Below are 23,627 nucleotides of genomic sequence, written 5' to 3'. Positions count from 1 at the left end.
TTGTTAGGAAAGCATTGTATAATGTATGGAATCGATATAAAGATCTGTTTGAAAGTAAAACCCCTAGGTGGTTGTCACCAATGGAAGCCAAGGCGGTAAAAAGACTGAACATGGATACAGATTGGCCAAAATATTGTGAAATTATAGAATATGATGGTGAAAAGTTGAAACTACAGAGTTTCGAGAAATTGAAACCTAAAGTCCGAGATTGGTTACATTATTTCCAGATCAATGAAACTTTTAAGCAGGACAGAAAAATAGGATTTCAGAAGGAGAGGTCAAAGTTAGAAACAGAATTGCTAGAACCCAATACTAAGAATTTGTCTAGAATGTATAATCTGCTGCTAAAATGGAATACACAGGATGAAACGGTTAAATCAGCTATGATTAAGTGGGCACAGGATATTGGTCATGATATTATGTTTGCTGACTGGGAGCAGTTATGGACCACAGGTATTAAATTTACGGCATGCAGTGCCCTGAAAGAGAACATAATGAAAATGATCTATAGGTGGTACATGACCCCAGTCAAGCTTGCAAAGATATATCATTTGCCCAATAACAATTGTTGGAAGTGTAATGAATGTGAAGGAACTTTTTATCACCTTTGGTGGACCTGCCCAAAGATTAAGGCCTACTGGGAAATGATCTATAACGAAATTAAGAAAATCCTTAAGTGGACATTTGTAAAGAAACCGGAGGCTTTTCTCCTGGGCATGGTCGGCCAATTGGTACCAAAGAAAGATAGGACCTTTTTTATGTATGCAACAACAGCAGCAAGAATCCTTTTGGCGAAGTATTGGAAGACTAAAGAATTACCTACTCTGGAAGAATGGCAGACCAAGGTGACTGAATTTATGGGACTGGCAGAGATGACCGGCAGAATCCGTGACCAGAGGAAAGAGACAGTGGAGGAGGACTGGAAAAAATTTAAAATCTATCTTAAAAATTGTTGTAAAATTTCGGAATGTTAAGATGTCAAGGGATTGGATACAAAGAATTACAGCTATAAATCGAAATTTATAAAATAGAATTTTTTTTTTTTTTTTAAAGAGAATTAAATATAAAAATGGGATGAAGAATTGCTAAAAATCTTAAAATATGGATGCAGTGAAGGGGAGGCTCGGGGAAGTCGTGTTATGTTTATTTGTTTTTTGTTTATGTTGTAAAATCAATAAAAATTATTTTAAAAAAAAAAAAAGAGAAAGATGGTGTGTGTGTGTGTGTGTACGCGTGCGAACACGAACACACACACACACACTTACTTGGCCTACTGAAGCTCTATACCCCTGGAATAGAATGTGCTGGAAGTGGTTGTGGCTCGCTGGCACTTTGAAAAGCAGCACAGCACAACTCAGCAACATGTGCTGCAGAGTCAGGAGGTAGCATGTACAAAAAGACACACGCGCGCGCGATGCAGTGATAAATCCTCCAGAAAGGCTTTGGGACTGTATTTAACTGGAAAGGAAAACCGTGCTACAGTTTAGGGTTTCAAGACTTAGATGTCAGAGCTGCATGTTAGCAAGTTTAAGGTTGGAACAAACAATTCTCCAAGTCTCCAGATTTCCGTAGCTCTGCCTGCCAGCAGAGTAACCCATCCCTTGGAGATTTCTCCATTTGAATTCCAAGACACTTATCTGCCTCCCGGCTGCATCTCACACAACAATTAAGAGCCCTTAACTGAGGAGTCTGGTGACCAGGAAACGAAGGCACCTTGGATTGGAAATCTTTGCAAAAAAATTTGCACCTGGCTTTAAAGAGTCCACACTGCCTGGCTGTGGGCTGGAAACTTGGTTTTAAGTAAAAACCCAAGCGGGTGTGGGTGGGGGGGTGGGATGTGACTGGTCCCACTGTTTGGAATGGTCTCCCTCACCATTGTTAAGGAACAGAGGACAACTTTGCACATACAGCTTTGCCCCTACAATAAGCAGGGAAGGAGAGGTCATAGGTCAGTGATAAAGACACATGTTCTACATGTAGAGAATCCCAAAATTAAATCCCCAATATTTCCAGTTAAGAGGATCAAGAAGCAAGTAAGGCTTGGGGGGGGGAGGGCAGACAGAAGCCAAAACAAATACAAAAAAGAGAAAATAAAAGAAACTATTATCTTCCTCTTCCATGTAGAGGTTTGCTACTTCTGGAACCATTAGCCTGGCTTTAAAAAGCCATTTGTTTCGGGACTTCCGGGTTGGCGCCACAGCCGAATGGCGGAGGGAGGGAATCTGCTTGACAGGGGTCGGGTCCTGCCGCGCCGGCGACGCGGGGACCCTCAAAAACCACGGGCGCGGAAGCCCGTGGACCTGGTGACTCGGCGGGCACCGTTTTGCGCCCCCCGACCCGCGACGGAGCCTTTTTAAAGGCTGCGGAGCGGGGGACCGGAGTGGCGTGGTGCTGTGAGTCCTCTGCTTCCCCTGACGAGCGAAGCCGCATGCTGTTCGACCGAGAGCGCTGAATTTTCCTATGAACATTTGGACTAAAAGCAACAACCCGTGAGTAATACAGAAATTGAACTTATAAAAGAAAATTTTTTTTTGAATTTGGCACGACCGGGGAAGACCAAAGAGGAAGTCCGTCTCCCCAGTCTTGTAAACAATCTGAAGCAAGGATTATATATTTAAGGTCGAGAGAATATCTCCTTTTTAAATGGACTAAACTATTAATTGCACGAATTGACAGTATAAGTAACTGTGCTGGAGGATAAGAGCTAACTTTGAGAGCTAAAGTGCCCCCCCGAGACCCGGGAGCGATCCGTGAGAGGAGCCTGCTGAGGAGACATAGAAGACTTTGACAGCTGTCAAATTAGCTGTCAAAGTGGGGAAAAGTAGAGAACTTTGTTTCTGATGCCTTTGCTGGCTATATTTGTTACAATATAGCGAGAAATTGTTGAAAATAAAGAAGAATTGAAACAAGCTAACTGGACTTTTGGGTTGGAAGTGTAAGGAATACATAATAACCAGAATCCCTCTAGAGGGGATTCAGGGACACTACAAGAATGGAAATAGGTCGAAAAATACTAGCTGATCTGGAAGAGGTTGCTTTTCTCGTGAGAAAATTGGTACAGCAGAGCCATGTTTTGTCTATAGCCCAGGCAGCTGAACAAGAAAAAGTGCAGAAAGAGATATTTGCTGAACAGGAGCATCAGGAAGGAGGGGCTGACATGTTGCAGAAGGCAAAAGGGAACTGGAGGCCTGTCAAGAAGGTTATAAAAGAAAAAGAGGACTGGATGATGAAAATTTGGTTTGAACTGAAGAAGGAAGAATGGAAAGTTCTCCCTTTGTGGAGAGCTGAAGAATTTGGGACATTTGGACCTATAAAGATTAAGAAACAAGTTTTGAGCTCCACCTTCAAATCTGGAGGCCCGGCCGGATGGAACATGGACATTTTTGGGATAGAGCCCTTCCGAGACTCGGTGGTTATTACAGAGGACTTTCAAAAAAACCGGCAGAAAGGAACTGAGAGAGATTTAAGGGCTTTTGATGTGAGGAATCCAGGCTGACAGCACAAGGATAAATGGACAATGGTTTGGGGATTGAAACCGGGAAGGGGAGGGTGGGATCTGGAAATCCGAAGGGTGCACAAGTATGTTTTTGATTCTTTCTATTGTTTCTTTTTTTTTTTTGTATTGCTATTAGTGTAAAAACGGGGAATTCGTGCAAGGGAAACAGGGTCGACCTTAGGAAAAGTCTTTAAGCATAATGATTAATGATTAATGATTAATGATTAATGATTAATGAATAATGAATAATGAATAATGAATAATGATTAATGTTAAAGTTAAAATTTGATATATAAATTGAATTAGACATAATAACAAATTAGGGTTAAAAATTTAAGAATAAGAACTTGTTGAATAAATATCTGGATAAGGAATACAAGAAGGGGAGGTGAGGGGAAGTCGCAGAAAAGAAGTTATTAAAAAAAAGGATTGTTAAGGTTGACTGTTTTTCTTTTCTTTTTGTTTTCTTTTTTCTTTTTTGTATTATTTGAAACTTCAATAAATATCATTTTAAAAAATAAAAAAAATTAAAAAGCCATTTGTTTCAATTTGTCACATGTTAGGTTTTTTTTTTAACAACAACATTGTGTCTAAAACATAATTGTGTGACATCCAGTATTAAGTCTTGCTCTGAGTAGACTCAAGCACATTCATTTCACGCACACACACCCTTTTTCTTTGGTTAGATGTGTAATTTTTAAAAAGCATTGCTTGAAATTTTAACAGGTGTCAAGCTATGTATCAGGACAACGTTGGTAGGTAGCCAATTGGATTTGGCAATGTGGCTGTATTGTCAACTGAAGGCCACGAGTCCTGCATAAACGAAGAATTCTGGTCTCTTTTGGAGCATCAGAAATGAACTGTCAAGACTCAAGAGGAGCATCTGATGCTGCCACAAACGGCTCACAGAAATGTCAAATTCTGCCCCTCTTCCTAACTGCTTTTCAGCTTAGCCCCAATTTTAAATGACATATAATTTAGCCATGTGTTGTTCATTATGAGGATATTTCTGAAATCTATGAATTGCAAAATATCAAGTTCCCCTCCACCTTGAGTCACTGAGGGATCTGGCTTACATATTTCTGCTCCCACCAAACATACTTTTTTTTTAGTGCCCTGGGGGCTTAGGCAGGAAATGTCCATGCTTGGCAGCAATTTAAACCTGTTGATTTTAATATCTGTCAAGGGTTCAATAATAGCCCAATTCCCCTGCCCTGGGGGGAGAGAGATGAGGGAGGGTGAGGGAGAGAACATGTGAAATAGAAAGTTCCCATACTTTAAAAAAAGAAGAAGCCAAAAAGGCCTTCACTCTGGTTGGAAAGAGGAGCCCAGGGTGGGAGGACAAGAGAGAAATCATATTGCAAATTACAGTGGTACCTCGGGTTAAGTACTTAATTCGTTCTGGAGGTGCGTTCTTAACCTGAAACTGTTCTTAACCTGAAGCACCACTTTAGCTAATGGGGCCTCCTGTTGCCGCCACGTGATTTCTGTTCTCATCCTGAAGCAAAGTTCTTGACCCGAGGTACTATTTCTGGGCTAGCGGAGTCTGTAACCTGAAGCGTCTGTAACCTGAAGCATCTGTAACCTGAAGCGTATGTAACCTGAAGCGTATGTAACCCGAGGTACCACTGTAATACATTTCACCTGCACTTGAAAGGGCTCTGCTCAGATTTACCCCCTTGGCACCCACTAGCCTATGTCCTATAATTAAGTGAAATTTATAGCCCCAACCATCCCAAGGGCAAGAACAAGAACAATTCCTCTCAGGGGGGGGGGGGGACCCCAGAGCCCTGTCCTCCAAAGGGCAAAGTAAAATTTGGAGGAGTAGCGGATAGGTTCTGCTCAAACAACGCTCAGATTAGATTTGGATATATGAAAACCACAGGAAAAGGAGGCCCCGCGGCAGGTCGCTTTTACATGGTGAAAGTTCCTATTGGATGCCCTACTTTCTGTTTGTGAAAATAAGAAGAGCTGCTTTTTAATATATTTTTTATGAACTGCAATATATAAATATTTTTGTAAATTAAAAAGTGCAAAACTGTAATGATAATAAGCTGTATCCAATGTAGCGCTAAGCTAAAGCGACTCGGCATTATATGTGTCCTGCTGGCAAAATGTTTTCCCCCCATGCAAGAGAAAGCAGAAGCTGGCTGCTGGTGACTTGGTTGCTGTGCAGTCTTCAACACAACGAGTTTCCAGTAGTGCAGCTGTTGCACTGAATTCCCCTCTTGGCCAACATTAAAACTCACCCACCACCAGCATAGGAGCACTTGAAAGACTTGACAGAGAATTTTGGAATAATAATAATAATAATAATAATAATAATAATGCAAAATGAGGTGGTTGCGTAAGAAATTCAGGTTCCTCAGGAGTGGGCTGAAAATTAAGGCCATGAAATCTGGCTATACAGAATTCCCGTAGTTCTGCAAAACTGAAAGAAATTCACGTGGTACACAGTTAGGTAAGTGGGCACCGTGACATCTGAATTGGGCCTGCCAACATGATTGATTCAACATCGTGAATGTTACATCTTCATGGGGGCTGAGGCTATTCAGTTGGGGGTGGGGTGCAGGGAGAGAATTTTGAGGCTGGGAGAAATAAAAGGGAAGGAAATCAGACAATGGGAAAAGTCAGCATTTTATAGGAATTTGTGGAATTCTCTCCCCAGAGAGCCTAGTCTGCTTCTTCCTTTGCTATATTTTCAAATTCAGTCAATGAAAACATTTTAATTCCCCCCCCCCACTGGCTTTATAATTATTAAAAACAAAACCTCAAGATTTTATTGCTGCCAGGCCTTTTTTCCATGATTGAATTTTACTTTTATCTTGCTATTGCTTTGCTGTGATGCTTGTTTTCTACTGAGTAAGCTGCCCTGAGAGGGTTTACATTGCAGGGCTGCACAGAAAACTTAAAACATGAGTAACATTTCAAAGAGTGCTTCTTGCAGCACAAGAGCAGCAGATTTGTATTTTGTTCTGAATGGTCTGCTATAGTAATCCATAGTTTGCACAGCCAATATAAGAGCATCCTTTTGATCTGCATTTATATAGGAAGCTGACTTGTACACAGGCGTCAACTGCATCATTAGGAGACAGAAACCACAAACATCGCTAAAGGGGGATCATTACAATAAGTGTTCCAATGACAAAAGTGATACTGGAAGCTGCCCACTATAAGGTTGGAGTATTTCTCCATCTTGCCCAGAGGCTCCCCAACCCTTTTGGGTCTGGGGGCACATTCGGAAATCTAAGAAGTTGTCTGTGAAACACCCATTTCACAGAAGAAAAATTGGTAATGCTCAGAAACCCCTCCCCTCCCTGAAACAACAACAAGCAAAGCACCTAAGAACAGAAGACCTGCCAGCCAATGGCCTATCCAGTCCAGCATCCTGTTCTCCCAGTGGCCAATCAGATGCCCATTGTGGGAAATCAGCAAGCAGGATCTGAGTGTGACTGCAGCTCTCTCCCATTGCCCCTTGCAATGGGGCATACTGGGGTGTATAGGGTGCTAGAGCAGGGGTAGTACCTTTGGTGGGGGTCATGTCATGCTCCTGCTTGGGTATCATGATTGCGTGAAATCATAACGATTGTGTGATACGATTTTGTGATATCATGATTCATGAAACCATGATTCCGTGGTATCATAGTGCAAAATCATCATCATGCAATCGTGATATACAAAGGGTGTATGTGGTGTTATGGGGGAGGTACCATATTGGCATGGATATAAGATGCATCCACAAATAAGCTGCCACCTCCTGGCACTACCACCATGAATGGGGGTGGGGTGGCCAGTGCCTGGTTCTGAGCATGCTGCGTGCCTATCTCCTGGTACTATTGCCTCCTGGCACTACCTCCCTAAGCCAGCGCCGGCCGCCCCCTTTCAGGGAGGTAGTGTTGGGAGGCAGGCTTGTAGCACTTAGTTCTGAATATAAGTCACACTTTAACTTTTCACATCTGGAATTGGGGGGGGGAGTGAGGTTTATATTCAGGACAATACAGTAATACCTCTGTTGGGGGACACGTCATGCTCCTTCTAGGGTAGTTTGCCACCTTTGGTCCCCACCCTGCACTCAACTCTCACCTGTGGTTCCTAGAAGCTGTCAGCATGAGACAGCAGCCACACCTGGGAATGGCTTTGACTGGCTGGCTAAGCTGGGTGAGAGCAGCCGATGGGTCTCAAACCCTCATTGAGTTAGAGGGTTTTGCATGCAAAGACAGCTCTGGCAGATGGAGTGGACAAGACCAATAATGGGTCCAACAGCCAAGAAGGCGGTTTCTGCTCATGCTGTAGAGGTAAGTGAGCTTGTCCACCTGGGAAGGGAGCCCATCTAGGAAAAGGAAAACTATGATCCTAAACCTCAACTGCCTTGTAAAATATCTTCAGGGGGGAAAGGGCCAAGGAGTAAACTGTAAACAAATCTGGAGTGGAGTCCCTAGTTGGATGGTGCCTTGTACACCTCCTTCTAGCAACTCCTGCAGCCAGGTTGTTGCCAAATGTACTGCTCTACTTTCCTTTGGAGCACATCAGCCAGGCCAAGAGGCGGGGGGCTTGTCATCTGGCCTGCCCAGAACCACCATACACACTGCCCAGGCTTGGGCCCTGGGGAGGTCACTTCAGTGCTGCTAACTCAGCAGTTTCACATCACCCACAGAAGTGCACTCCAGTTTCTCTCAAGACAAATGGGTGTCAACAACTGCCTCTGACTAGCCACCATGGCTATCCAATAGCCTTTTCCTTGATGATTTTATCGTATCCTCTTTTAAAGCCATATAAGTGGTGGTCATCACCAACTACATTCCGTAGTTTAACTATGCGCTACACTCCCCCCCCCCAAAAAAAAAAACCTTGACCAAACACTTCTACTCCGGAGTCAACCCCTTTAACTAAAGCAAAACAACTCAATTTTAAATACAGTGGTCCTTCTGGTTACAAACTTAATTCATTCCGGAGGTCCATTCTTAACCTGAAACTGTTCTTAACCTGAAGCACCACTTTAGTTAATGCGGCCTCCCGCTGCTGCAGCGATTTCTGTTCTCATCCTGAAGCAAAGTTCTTAAGGTACTACTTCCGGGTTAGCAGAGTCTGTAACCTGAAGTGTTTGTAACCCAAGGTGTTTGTAACCCAAGGTACCATTGTAAAACTAAAAACTGGGATGAGCAGGAGGCCTTGTCCGAAAACTAAGGAGGGTATCAGCAGGAGATGTGATGCCCAAAGCGGCATGGGCCAGGAGTCAGCTTCACCTGCTGAACCGCAGCCTGAAGGGCAAGAAGGCAGAGTGACTCTACCTGCAGCTGATCAGCCTTCAGAGACAGAGAGGAGAAGGCACTGATGAGAACCAGCTGGCTCTGGTCTTTTTAAACAGAGCTCTCAGCTCAGTCAGATGCTGGAAACAACGCCTGTGGTTCCCAACACTACTTTGCTGCTTTCTGCTCTCCATCTGGACCCTTTGGCCTGTGTTCATCTGGATTCCCTGACCTCTGAACTATCTGACTTCATATGTGGATTCTGCTCTCAAAGAAGTGTTCCTCAGAGACTCCTAGCCCCTGCTTGCTCAGCAACGGGACTCAGACAGGGCCTCAACACATAGGCACCACATTGAGGACTCTTGGAACAATATTCTATGCACTGACTAGCAGTGCCTCTCCAGAGCTTCTTCAGGCATAAAAGGTGCTTCCCATGATCTGCTACCTTTCTCAGAGGTGGTAGACGTTTATGGAACCTGCTACCACTGGAGGCAACAATGGCCACTACCTAGGATGGTTTCAGAAGAGGATTGATTGGACAAGCTCATGGTAGATAGGCCACTAGCCACAATGGCTCTGCTCTGCTTCCATGGTCAGAGGCAGTAATGCTTCTGGATACCACTTCCTGGGAGCATCAGGCAGGGAGATGGGTGGTGTTGCTCTCGGGTCCTGCTTGTGGACCGGGTGGCCACTGAAAACAAGATGATGGAGAAGATGGACAACTGGACTGATCCAGCAGTCTCTTATTCTGTTCTTCCTTATCCTTTTAACTGGAGGTGCTCTCAGGGGTTGAACCAGGGAGATCTTAGTGTGCAAAGCTATTCCTTCTGCCTCTTGAGCCACAGCCCTTTCCCCCCAGATGCACCGTAAAGGGCTTTCTGTTGTGGACAATGAGCCCACCACACCAAACCCTAGGAAAGTGGTGGCTGAAACAACAGCAAGCATGTCTGTCTCCTGCATCCCCACCAGCAGCAAGAGAGGAGCAGTAGCCAGGGTAGCTACAAAGCAGGTAAAACGTTTGCTACCACCTCCCTTGCTCTGCTTTGCTACTGCTTCCCACCGAAGGGAGAGGAAAGGTGCTGGACACTCCCTGGAGGAGGACCCTGGATTCACTTACCACTGATTTGCAGCAGCTGGGCTAATGCCAGGTTAAGGGAATTGTTGGTTGCTGTGAATGGTTTTTGTTCTGGGGGAGAGGGGGGACCGCGGTTTCATTTATCTGCTCATCAGTGGGTGAGAGTATTGCTTTGCTTACTGTTTGACTATTGCTAACGTTGCTTGTTACTGTTTACAGGACTTGTGTGTCATTTTTGTTTTTCCATAAGTTGTGTGTTAGATGAAGTGGTAAGGTATTATATGATTTTTCCACCCTGCCCGCCCACCTTGACAAATGTTATTATGCATATGCACATATGTGCAACGTAAGTTGCTTAGAGAGCCTTGGATGAAAAGTTACTAGTAAATAAATATAATGCAAAACATTCCTTTTTAACCAGGACTTTGGCTGGTTTATCATTTTAACCCCCCCCCAACCCCAACCCCCCACCTTAGACTGAGTTTTAGCACAAATGAAAAGTTAAAACAAATCATTGTTTCCTGATGAATAGCCTTTGAAGTATAATGTAACTTAAATAGAAAACCATCTTTAGAAAGGTTTTTCCTCCAAAAGCATTTTATTTTAAAAATCCAGTTTAAATTTTAAAAAATCCGATTTAAATAAAAAAATCATTTTTTGATATATATTTTAAAAAAATCATTGGTTTTTATCTCCACCCTGCTTTTATTTTCTATACTGTAATCTTTTAATGTGAACCACCCTGAGATCTTTGGATATAGGGCGGTATATAAATTCTAACAACAACAACAACAACTCACCACAGACACCTTGCCAACCACGTCCCTTGCCACGGCCAGGCCTTGTGCGAAGGTGCGTGCTGCTACAAACGCCCGTGTCACCTGGAGCTTCAGCTTGCGGGGCACATCCCCAAAGGGCTTGAGCTGCTCCGTGTACTTGCTGACACACTCCAGGTACTCGTCAGAGAAGTGGTACTGGGGGTTGACCAGGCGGAACATGCGCTCCAGCAGCCGGGCCCAGAAGTCGTTGAGCATCTCCTCCAGGTTGACGCTGCCGCCTGTGTAGTAGCGCTTCAGCTCCACAAAGAGGTCCTTAAACATTTCTGAATTCTGCATGTACAGGAGGCCGTAAGTCCTTACAAACATGTCGTTCAAGGATTTCTCAGCGTTCTCAAGAAGCTCTCTGAAGAATTCTGCAGGGAAGGGGAGAATCGGTTCACAGAATCATGGAATTGTAGGGCTGCAAAGGGTCGCCTGGCCCAGCTCCCTACAATGCAGGAATCACAGCCAAAGAACCCCAGTGGACTATGCACAAGAGGGCAAGCTTCCAATGTGTCTCCAAAGCTTTGGGTGTAATAAACAAAGCTCAATTTTAATCTAGGAGGGACTGCAAATTAGGGCCACACGTTTTTATTTTGAAGGGTATGGGCAGAGGGGGGACTGTTTAGGACAAGGGTCAGAAGCCTCTTTTGGGCCTCTTTTGCTGCGGAGGCCTCAAGAGGACACAAAATGACTGCTGCATCAAAAAGAGCAGATAAAGAGACACAACCACAAAATGGTGCAGGCATGCCTCCACCATCTCCCACTCCACATCAATGGCCACTAATATGCTTTATTCACAGAGAAGCTCTTTGCATCTCTCCTCTGAATTAAAGTTGGCCCTTCCTCTGGATAACAGGTCACTTCAGATGTCATCCTTAGTCATCGTTTCTCTTCCACATCTGAATGTGAAAGAGAACATCTGACATCTGAATACTTCAGCTAGAGTTAAAGACTGGCTGAAAGCAAGGTTATGATTCCATCCACAATTTGCAAACCACAGTTTGCATTAAATGTGGTTTAAGAATTCTATCTGCCCAGAGGCAGCATGCATATAATAGCCTTCCTCCAATAGTACAAAAAGGTACACATTTGATCATCATCTTCCCTCCAATCAATTTTAAGTCTTGCAGACTCCCAGAGATGCAGCAAGGTGATGGGTGTTCTCTACCAAATGTGGCCTTCCCTCAGCCCATAAATCAAAAGGTGGGACAGAGCAAAGTTTCTGAAAAACGAAATACCAGACCCTCAGGGTGGAGAGGCAGAAGCTGCCTTCCACTCTGGGAAGATTTATGCTCTCCTGCAAGTTATTACCATTGCATTTCTGCAGCACCCAATATCATCCAGGAGTAACGCAACAATGGGACACACACATGCCTACCTGAGCATCATAAAGAATACAAGATGAAAGGTGAAGGGTATTGGAAAGGAAAGAGGGAGACTCTGCCCAAACTGGGAAAATGGTGGAAAATGCAAACCGTTACAGAACTTCAGATATGCAAGGGAACTTGGAGGTTACCCAATCCAAAAGAAAGTCCTTCGTGCAATGCATAGTTAAACTATGGAACTCCCTCCCCCAGGAGACAGTGATGGGCACCCACTTGGATGGCTTTGTAGGAGGACTAGACAAATTCTTGGAGAATTCTATCTAGACAAATTCTATCTAGACAAATTCTATTGGTGGCTACTAGCCAGGGTGGCCATGCTCTGCCTCCACAGCTGGAGGCAGAAATACTTCTGAATACGAGTTGCTGGAAACCATGGGAGGGCAGAGGTGCTGGGTCTTTCTTGATGGTTTGCCAAAGACAGCTGTTTGGTCACCATGACTGCAGAATACTGGACCAGATGGACTGTTGGGGCCTGATCCACCAGGGCTCTTCTTGTGTTCTTATTGTTCAATGCACCACAATTTCCTTAGAATCATAGAATCATAGAGTTGGAAGAGACCACAAAGGCCATCGAGTCCAACCCCCTGCCAAGCAGGAAACTTCCCCTATGATTGTTTTTGAATGCATTTTCTTCTCTCTGGGCGAGAACACATGGGGGGATTCTTCAGCACAACCCTAGACCCAGATTCTTGCTGATCACTTGCCATGGACTGGGTGGATGCAGAGGAGTAGAGTCAGCAGCTGGTGAACCCCCAAGGAATAAAGGCTCAGGACCCGGGGAGTGGTGGTGGGGTGACTGTGAGTGACCGCAGGGAGAAGAGGGGGGGGGGAGGTGTTGGAAGCAGAAAGAGGCTATGGCAGAGAGCAGAGCAGAATCAGAGACAGAAGTGGAGAGGCCAAGAGGCAGATATGAGACAGGCTGCTGAAGAAGCCAGGGAATTTCCTCTTCCTGCTGTGACCTGCTCCCCTCCCAGAACCCACAGAGGTATGAAGAGGGCAGAGCAGAGACAAACAAAGCATTGGAGTGTCAGACTGTTTTGGGTGGACCCTGGGAAGAGGCCTGGGATGTTTTGTTTCTTTGAATACAGGGTTAACTTCACTGACACCTTGTGGGTTATTGCTGACTTGCTCCCAATCCCCGCCTTAACACCACCACCTGTTAGAGGGGAACCTGGGGCAGATGCCAAGGGTGGGCACTGTCTAGGGTGCCAGCAGATACCCCAAAGTGCCACATATAGATTCCTGGACACAGAAAACCTTAAATGTTTTAATAGGTGCAACTTCATACACAAAAAGCCAGACCAGCTGATTCAAACTGAAAAAGGAATCCAGACCTAGGGATTGCTCTTGGGAGTGTCCCACATCATGCCTAGAAAACTGCCATCCCCATCCCAAAAATGAGATAAAAGGTGCGAGATTTCCACAGCCCCAGCTCTGTGGTCAGAAGGCACAGCGGGGTTTATTTTGGGGAGGAGTTCATACGAGACTCAAAGAAAGCTCAACAAGTAACATTAATACCATCATAATACCAGCAGTGTAATAATCTTAAAAAGTGTCTAATGTGGGACAGATGTCTGTAACAGAAAGCATGATTCCGTGTCCCAGAGTTTCTATGCAATGTTACCTTTTCCCATCTGTCCTGTACGTAACTACTTTATGATTTAATATCGTTCAAAAAAGGAGGGTGGGGTGAAGAAGGAAGGTCAATAGGTTTGGAATTCCCAGACTTCTTGTGTGCAGTCCTGATGGTTCCCTGTTGCACAGACTACTGCACTCCTCAAAAACAAAAGCCCCCCTGGGAAGGACAGTAGAAACGCCCCCCCCCCCTTATTTCCTCCAGGGCACTGGATATCTGGCATTCTGTCCTGTGCCTTTTTGTGACTCATGTTCAATAAATAAAATTTTAATAAAACATGCCTCTGTGCTGGGATCCTCAAAGGAGGCAGTGTTTAGACTTAAAAAGTTGTTAGAAGCAGGAGCAGGAAAAAGAGAGAGTCTTTGGCTCGGTTTGAATTTAAACCTTGTTAAAATGTATGAAGTATGTAGGAGTTCAAATTTTTTAAGTCTTCAAAGTGCTCCAGTACAAACAAAGTCTAACTCAGAAGATATTTGGGATGGGGTGGGGTTCAAGGAGGGGGAATCACTGAAGTGCATTTTTTAAAAGGTGTTCTTTATTAACATAGTTCTGGGCTTGGAGCTTGACTGAGCAGCAGAAAGCACAGCAACTTTCAGAGTGCAGGAGGAGGAAAACGACCCCTAGGGGGAAAAAGGATTTTATTTTGACACCCGCCTCCCAACACATCCTCTGTCCAGTATCAGCACGAACTTCTCTGTTGGTTCCCATGCCTGGCATTTCCTGTCTAAAATTTTCTCTCTCACTCTTGTGCGCATTTAATATATACTATAGAGAATGGCTGGGTGGTATGTATTAACAACTTCTTCTTTTTTGTATGTATTAATTTCTAATTCATTTAATCATTCTGAAAGCTCACCTTGTTCACCTCTGTTTCTTTCTCTTTTATACCTGCCCCCCCCCCCGCACTGCAGAACTTTTAATAGGAATAGGAAGGCCAGAGAACACCAGAGAAGGCCAGCTACACCCTTGGAAGCATAGCTGGAAAAGGTTTATGACAAAACTGGTTTTGAAAATAATGCTGTTAAAACACCTCCATCTTCTAATCCAAAGAGCAGAAGCCTGGGTTACTTAAGAGATTTCTAGCATTATGGACGGAGCTCAGTTATTTGTATCAGTGTTAAGAAATAACAAAACAAAACATCTATATATGTAATAAAACATATACACCGCTCAACTGTAAAAACAACAATAACAATGACAACTCAAAGAGGTTTACTTACAGACATTTGTTTTGTGCTATATGTCTGTTTCAACTTTGTGTGCCACTTAGAGGTCCTTTACTTGGAGGAAAAGTGGGTAAATAAATAAATAAATAAATCTGGATAGGTTGGCCTGAACAAAATGTGTCTTTGGCAGGTGTAGAAAAGAGTACAGTGAAAGCACCTTCCTGACGTCAAGAGGCAGGGAGTTCCAAAGTGTGGGTTCTGCCACACTAAAACATGCCAAAAAGAACACAGCTGCTAATTCCTTGAAGACTGAAGGGGCAAACCATAAGGACAAAGACAGGATGTGGAATTGGTGCACTAGAACAATGTCCTTCAGATGTTGATGGAATACAACTAACATCATCCACGCAAAAGTGAAGGGTGATGGGAGTTGTAGTCCTCCCAAGTTGGAAACCCCAGGTGGTCAAACCCTGAACTGGGTAATCCAATACCTTACACACAGTCAAGCCATTGGTCCAGTGTTGTCTGCATATGTGGTGCTGCTTGTGGAGAATGGGAGTTGGGGGGCACCAAGTTGACAAAGGCAAGTCTAAGCTGATTGGCAGCAGTTCTCTTGCATATCAGGCAGGAGTCTCTCCCAGCCCTGCCTGGGGATGCCAGGGATTGAACCTGGAACCTTCTGCAGAGACCATGGGTAGACAAACTAAAGCCCTTCTCAATCCGGCCCGCGGACGGTCCGGAAATCAGCGTGTTTTTACATGAGTAGACTGTGTGCTTTTATTTAAAACACATCTCTGGGTGATTTGTGAGATACAGGAATTCGTTCAATTATTATTTTTCCCAAAAAAATAGTCCAGCCCCCAACAAGGTTTGAGGGACGGTGGACCAGCCCCCTGGTGAAAAAGTTCGCTGACCCCTGGCATAGACAATGTTACTGTTAGGTGGATTTTTGGCTGGTTGACTGACCGAATCCTATGTACTCCCATCTGGAGGGGGCCAGGTTGGGAGAGACTGGCATAAGTTGCATCCTTGTTAGAAGCATAGAATTGTAGAGTTGGAAGGGACCCTCCTGCAATGCAGGAATCTCAGCTCAAACATCCTGGACAGATGGCCATCCAAGCTCTGCTTATAAACCTCCAAGGAAGGAGAGCCCCCCCCACACACACCTTCCATCCCACTCTCAAACAGCTCTTGCTGTCAGAAAGTTCTTCCTGAGGCAAATAGCAGCATTGGTTCTTCCTGAAAGGCAAGACTTTGCTACTGTTTCTCCTGGTTAGGTATAAATTCTCTCCCTCTCATGGTTTGTTGGCTGATTAATGAGCCACAACGTGGCCCAGGAATAACCCCTCTGACCTTGAGGGGAGGGAGAGAATGGAGGTGGGGGCAGGGAGGCTGGTCTGCTATCTTGACAGGTTGAAGGGCAAAATGAATTAACACCTTTCGTTTGTCTTGGAAATTGGGCTTGTTCTCAAACAAAAGTTGTGCTTTAAGCGATTACTTTTCTTGTTTTATGGCATTGTAAAGGCCTGATCAGCACTGCAGTGGGTGCTCTGGGTGGGGGAGACCAACACAAACAATGTTTTCTCTGCCTCAGCTTAAAGGTGGACTTCCATTGATACCCTGAACTATTTACAGGCTGTGCTAAATGTTTAAGTTTAGATTAGAAGAACAAAAAGTCACCCTGCTTGACATTCTACAAGGTCATGGAGAACAATAGGTCTCTGCTCTGAGCCTGCATGTCCAGGAAGTGTGAACAGTGACTCCGATCTACAACCCTCCTTGGACTCCCAACTCCTATCAGCCAACAGTGTCAATGGCCGGTGGTGAATAGAACTGTTGTCCAGTAAAACCTAGAACATCAAAATTCCCCCGTAGAATTATAGGATGGTAGAGTTGAGAGGGTAGAGTTGAGAGTGATGACCCAAAGGGTCATCTAGCCCATGGCTAGGCAACCTAAGGCCTGGGGGCTGGATCCGGCTCAATCCCCTTCTCAATCCGGCCTGCAGACAGTCCAGGAATCAGCGTGTTTTTACATGAGTAGAATGTGTCCTTTTATTTAAAATGCATCTCTGGGTTATTTGTGGGGCATAGGAATTTGTTCATCCCCCCCCCCCCCAAAAAAAATATAGCCCAGCCCTCCACAAGGAGTGAGGGACAGTGGACCAGCCCCCTGCTGAAAAAAAATGCTGCCCCCTGTTCTAGCCTAACCCCCTGGAATGCAGGAATCACCAGTGTCTGTGGAAGATTAACATGGGGGGACTTCATCAAAAGCCCTACTGAAATCAGGCATTTGCCTTTTCCACCAAACTCAAAACTATCAAAAGAAAAGAAGTAAGATTTGTCCGCCATGCCTTGTTTTTGAGAAACCCTTGTTGGGTCTTAGTAATCGCAGCATCCTTTTCTAAGTGGTTGCAGCCTGACAATTTAATTATCTGTTCTAGGACCTTTACTGGTATTGACATACCAGAGCTTGCAGGGCAGCAGCTGAAGAAGGAGCAAAAAGGGTTTTCTCCTGTGTATGTTTCTTTGTGGCTGATTAGCTGCTCTCCCTGTGCAAAGGTCAGAGGGGGCAGGGTTTCTGTTGAGGCAGGTGATTAGCTGTGGGAGGAGCTTATCAGAGCTTGCAGGGCAGCAGCTGAAGAAGGAGCAAAAAGGGTTTTCGTGTGTGTGTGTGTGTGTGTTTCTTTGTGGCTGATTAGCTGCTCTCCCTGTGCAAAGGTCAGAGGGGGCAGGGTTTCTGTTGAGGCAGGTGATTAGCTGTGGGAGAAGCTTATCAGAGCTTGCAGGGCAGCAGCTGAAGAAGGAGCAAAAAGGGTTTTCGTGTGTGTGTGTGTGTGTTTCTTTGTGGCTGATTAGCTGCTCTCCCTGTGCAAAGGTCAGAGGGGGCAGGGTTTCTGTTGAGGCAGGTGATTAGCTGTGGGAGGAGCTTATCAGAGCTTGCAGGGCAGCAGCTGAAGAAGGAGCAAAAAGGGTTTTCGTGTGTGTGTGTGTGTGTGTGTTTCTTTGTGGCTGATTAGCTGCTCTCCCTGTGCAAAGGTCAGAGGGGGCAGGGTTTCTGTTGAGGCAGGTGATTAGCTGTGGGAGAAGCTTATCAGAGCTTGCAGGGCAGCAGCTGAAGAAGGAGCAAAAAGGGTTTTCGTGTGTGTGTGTGTGTGTTTCTTTGTGGCTGATTAGCTGCTCTCCCTGTGCAAAGGTCAGAGGGGGCAGGGTTTCTGTTGAGGCAGGTGATTAGCTGTGGGAGAAGCTTATCAGAGCTTGCAGGGCAGCAGCGCGTGCCTAGCGGCGCACGCAGTTTGATCCATCTTTTAGATTAGGGGAGCTAGTCTCAAACGTTTGTTAGATTAGGCTTCTTATGATGGAGGACCGCTGTAGCCACCCCCAACAACACGTTCTCAAGATGGAGAGTGAGGGAACAGCTGCAGTCGCCTGCGGTTCCTGCACAATGTTTGCCATCTTGCCAAAGGTTGCAGGCAGCTTTACCTGCAGCAATTGCATGTTGATTGCCCTCTTAAAAGACAAAGTCCAGCAACTGGAGGAACGTGTAGCTACGCTCCAAAGAATTAGAGAGCTGGAGCTCTTCTTGGAAGCAACAGAGCACACCGTCTCCACCAAGGAGGAGACAGGGGACTCCCCTGAGAAGGAGGCTAGTTCACCAACACAGGAGCCAGATATATGGAGAAATGTGACTCAAAGAAGTAGGAAGCCCAGGGTTCGCTCTGATTGTTTAGAAATACACAATCGCTTTGAGGTCCTCTCCCCTAGCATGGAAGACGAAGAGCAGACTCCATTTGAGGATCTCTCCCCCCTCATTACAGTCGATCAGGTATATGAAGACGAGCAGCAAAGTCAGTCCTCAGGGAATGTGCAGGCGACCTTGGAACGAACAGCTCACGGAAGAATCCCGACCAGACCTAAGAGGAGGCGTGTAGTGGTGATAGGGGATTCCCTACTGAGGGGAACAGAAGCAGTGATCTGTGGGCCTGACAAGATGTCTCGGGAAGTGTGCTGTCTCCCCGGGGCTAAGATCCAAGATGTAGCTGAACGACTGCAAGGAATCATAAAACCCACTGACAAATACCCCTTCCTCTTGGTTCATGTGGGAACCAATGATACTGCAAGCAATAGCCTCCAGAAGATCAAAAGAGACTATGAGGCTCTGGGCAGGAAATTGAAGCAATTAAATGCACCAATTGTCATCTCATCTGTCCTCCCAGTTGAACGACATGGCCCAGGGAGAGAGGGAAAAATAGTGGAAGTGAACAGCTGGCTTCGCAAATGGTGTAAACAAGAACGGTTTGGATTCTTAGGTCACGGACTGCAGTTTCTTGAAGATGGACTTCTGGCAAGCGATGGGCTTCACCTCACAATGGTTGGGAGGAATGTTTTTGCCAAAAATCTCAGAAACCTCATCAGGAGGGCTTTAAACTGACTAACGTGGGGGAGGGAGACAGTGCTCCTGAAGGTAGGAGTCTATCAATTGATGAAGATGATCATCCAAATGTCATAGACCAAATGGAGCAAACAGCACGCAGACCTAGTGGTGGGAGGAAAAAATCCTTAAATAAGAGACACGGGGGAATGATTAATGGACTTCAATGTCTGTACACTAATGCGCAAAGCATGGGAAATAAACAAGATGAGCTTGAGCTCTTGGTACAGCAAACTAAATATGACATAATAGGCATCACTGAAACCTGGTGGGATAAGTCCCACGATTGGAATGTAATAATGGAGGGATACAATCTATTTCAGAGAAACAGACCAGACAAGAAAGGAGGAGGAGTGGTGTTATATGTCAGGGATGTGTATACCTGTGAAGAGACCCAAGATTTAGAACCTCAAAGCCAAAGTGAGAGCATTTGGGTCAAAATTAAGGGAGAGAAGAATAACAGGGACCTCATTGTGGGAGTTTACTATAGATCCCCAAGCCAAACGGAGGACATAGATGATGCCTTCCTGGAACAGATGGCCAAGCATGCAAAAGGAAGGGAGATAGTAGTAATGGGGGACTTCAATTACCCGGATATTTGTTGGATGTCAAACTCAGCCAAGAGCATAAGGTCAAACAGATTCCTCACTGGCCTTGCAGACAACTTCATTGTCCAGAAAGTGGGAGAAGCAACAAGAGGAACAGCCATTTTAGATCTGGTCCTAACCAATGTTGATGTCCTGGTTAGTGGGGTAGAAGTGGAAGGATCATTAGGCGCGAGTGATCATGCTCTTCTGAAGTTTACTATACAGCGGAAAGGAGCAGCCAAGCATACTAGGACTCAATTTCTTGACTTTAAGAAAGCCGACTTCATAAAACTTAGGGAAGTGCTGGGTGAGATCCCATGGACAGTAATACTAAAAGGAAAGGGAGTTTATGATGGCTGGGAGTTTGTTAAGAGGGAGATAGTAAAAGCACAACTTCAGGCAATACCAAGGAGACGGAAACATGGAAGGTGCCTAAAGAAGCCAGGGTGGCTATCTAAAGAACTTTAACTGAGTTAAGATTAAAAAAGGATGTGTACAAAAAGTGGGAAAGGGGGGAAACCACCAAAGAGGAATTCAAACAAATAGCCAGCACGTGTAGACACAAAGTCAGAAAAGCTAAAGCACAGAATGAACTCAGGCTTGCTCGAGAGGTTAAAAGCAACAAAAAAGGCTTTTATGGGTATGTTCGTAGCAAAAGGAAGAACAAAGAAACCGTGGGGTCACTCAGAGGAGAAGATGGTGAAATGCAAACAGGGGACACAGAAAGGGCTGAACTCCTCAATGCCTTCTTTGCCTCAGTCTTCTCCGATAAAGAAAACAATGCCCGACCTGAAGAATTTGGAGCAAATGATTCAGCAGAGGAAACACAGCCCAGAATAACTAAGGAGATAGTACAAGAATACTTGGCTAGTTTAGATGTATTCAAGTCTCCAGGGCCAGATGAACTGCATCCAAGAGTATTAAAAGAACTGGCAGATGTGATCTCAGAACCACTGGCAGTCATCTTTGAGAATTCCTGGAGAACAGGCAAAGTCCCAGCAGACTGGAGGAGGGCAAATGTTGTCCCTATTTTCAAAAAGGGGAAAAGAGAGGACCCAAATAATTACCGCCCAGTCAGTCTGACATCAATACCAGGGAAGATTCTGGAGCAGATCATTAAGCAAACAGTCTGTGAGCACCTAGAAAGGAATGCTGTGATCACCAATAGTCAGCATGGATTTCTGAAAAATAAGTCATGTCAGACGAACCTGATCTCGTTTTTTGACAGAAATACAAGCCTGGTAGATGAAGGGAACGCAGTGGATGTAGCCTACCTTGATTTCAGCAAGGCATTTGACAAGGTGCCCCATGATATTCTTGTAAAGAAGCTGGTAAAATGCGGTCTTGACTATGCTACCACTCAGTGGATTTGTAACTGGCTGACTGACCGAACCCAAAGGGTGCTCATCAATGGTTCCTCTTCATCCTGGAGAAGAGTGACTAGTGGGGTGCCACAGGGTTCTGTCTTGGGCCCCGTCTTATTCAACATCTTTATCAACGACTTGGATGAAGGACTCAAGGGCATCCTGATCAAATTTGCAGATGACACCAAACTGGGAGGGGTGGCTAACACCCCAGAGGACAGAATCACACTTCAAAACGACCTTGACAGATTAGAGAACTGGGCCAAAACAAACAAGATGAATTTTAACAGGGAGAAATGTAAAGTATTGCACTTGGGCAAAAAAAATGAGAGGCACAAATACAAGATGGGTGACACCTGGCTTGAGAGCAGTACATGTGAAAAGGATCTAGGAGTCTTGGTTGACCACAAACTTGACATGAGCCAACAGTGTGACGCGGCAGCTAAAAAAGCCAATGCAATTCTGGGCTGCATCAATAGGAGTATAGCATCTAGATCAAGGGAAGTAATAGTGCCACTGTATTCTGCTCTGGTCAGACCTCACCAGTGTCCAGTTCTGGGCACCACAGTTCAAGAAGGACACTGACAAACTGGAACGTGTCCAGAGGAGGGCAACCAAAATGGTCAAAGGCCTGGAAATGATGCCTTATGAGGAACGGCTAAGGGAGCTGGGCATGTTTAGCCTGGAGAAGAGGAGGTTAAGGGGTGATATGATAGCCATGTTCAAATATATAAAAGGATGTCACACAGAGGAGGGAGAAAGGTTGTTTTCTGCTGCTCCAGAGAAGCGGACACGGAGCAATGGTTCCAAACTACAAGAAAGAAGATTCCACCTAAACGTTAGGAAGAACTTCCTGACAGTAAGAGCTGTTTGACAGTGGAATTTGCTGCCAAGGAGTGTGGTGGAGTCTCCTTCTTCGGAGGTCTTTAAGCAGAGGCTTGACAACCATATGTCAGGAGTGCTCTGATGGTGTTTCCTGCTTGGCAGGGGGTTGGACTCGATGGCCCTTGTGGTCTCTTCCAACTCTATGATTCTATGATTCTATGACATGAAGCTGACCAGTCAGCAGTTACCTGGCTCTTCTTTTCCCTTCTTTTTGAAGATAGAGACAACATTTGCCAGTCTCCAGCCCGCAGAGACCTCACCTGTTCTCCCAGAATCCTGAAGGATTATAGACAGAGACTATAGCATTGCTGCCTACAACCGTGAAGGTAGAGCAGAGCTTTCATGGAGTGCACACAAATGCTGGCCAATCATTGCTGCACCCAACCAACAGTTTTATGGCAAGTTCCCCCAAGCTGCTGCCCTCTGGCTGTCAGTGAACTTCAACTCCCATCAGCTCTTCCTAGCAGAGCCTTTCTTTCTTTTTCTTTCCTTCTTTCTTTCTTTCGCGATCCCCTGCAGCCGAGGAAGATGGTCTTCCATGAAGACGGTTTTAACAGTGAGTTCATAAGTGATTGTGGAGGCCAATTCTGGATCCACACGTCCTTCCACAGTGGGGACATTGGTTTCCGGGCAGGAGTTGATCATGGTGTGGATTTGCCAAGCGTGCCTTCCTCCTAACACGTTTCTCCCTTGCATCCTGAGTTCAAGTGTCTTCAAAGCCCATGACACCTTTGGTAAAGGCTATTCTCCAATTGGAGCGCTCACAGGCCAGTGTTTCCTAGTTGTCAATGTTTATACTACTTTTTAAAAAAAAAATAAATGCATTGAGACAGTCTTTAAACCTCTTCTGTTGGCCACCAGCATTACACTTTCCATTTTTAAGTTTGGGCTGGTCCACATGAATTCTACTTTCTAACTTACCCCACTTCTTCTTCTTCTTCTTCTACTACTACTACTACTACTACTACTATTTTTTAATGGTCCAAGCACTAGAAAGTCTCCCCAAGAAAGGGCTGCAGCATGTACACAGAGGGTTGACACACACTTACAGAATCTGGAGCCAAAGAGAGAAAACGCAACGGAGAAAACACAAAAGCTTTCGGAGCTGTTTGACTTTGCAAAACATGTGTTAGCACTTATGCACACAGGAAGAGAGTTCATTCACACAGCGTGAAGAAACTTAAACCTAAGATGTTACACCCTGTATTGGGGGAGCAGCCTGGGGCATGGAGGGAAGAGAGTAACCCTTTAAAGAGCCAAGAAAAAGGCAGAATTCCTTTTGCTGCTGTTGTTGTTATTATAGAAAAGATACCCAGTGGAATTCACATCATGAATGACAAGGACTTGGGGCAACAAGACTAGAGCCTTTAACCATCAGCCTTTGCCAAGCTGGTGCCTTGCACATGTTTTTGGGCTACAGCTTCCATCAGATGCTGTGGAAGCTCCTGATGGGAGCTGAAGTCAAAAACATCTGGACGGCACCAAGTTGGCAAAGGATGTTTTTTGGCTTTGGTTTTTAAAGCAGGGGCCTCTTGAG

General features: G+C 45.1%; 1 protein-coding gene across 1 annotated transcript in view; it reads right to left on the bottom strand.

Moving 5' to 3' along the window:
* GPC4 (glypican 4) overlaps positions 1-23,627 on the bottom strand; it is a 118,824-nt gene that overhangs the window by 22,344 nt on the left and 72,853 nt on the right. Inside the window, exon 3 of the mRNA XM_081846776.1 lies at positions 10,618-11,009. Coding sequence (XP_081702902.1) covers positions 10,618-11,009 — 392 coding nt within the window. The remainder of the gene's footprint in view (positions 1-10,617; positions 11,010-23,627) is intronic.

The sequence above is a fragment of the Podarcis erhardii genome (assembly GCF_964252035.2).
Source record: "Podarcis erhardii genome assembly, chromosome: Z".
In the NCBI taxonomy this organism is placed as follows: Eukaryota; Metazoa; Chordata; class Lepidosauria; order Squamata; family Lacertidae; genus Podarcis; species Podarcis erhardii.
This window is presented reverse-complemented; position numbering and strand designations above follow the sequence as displayed.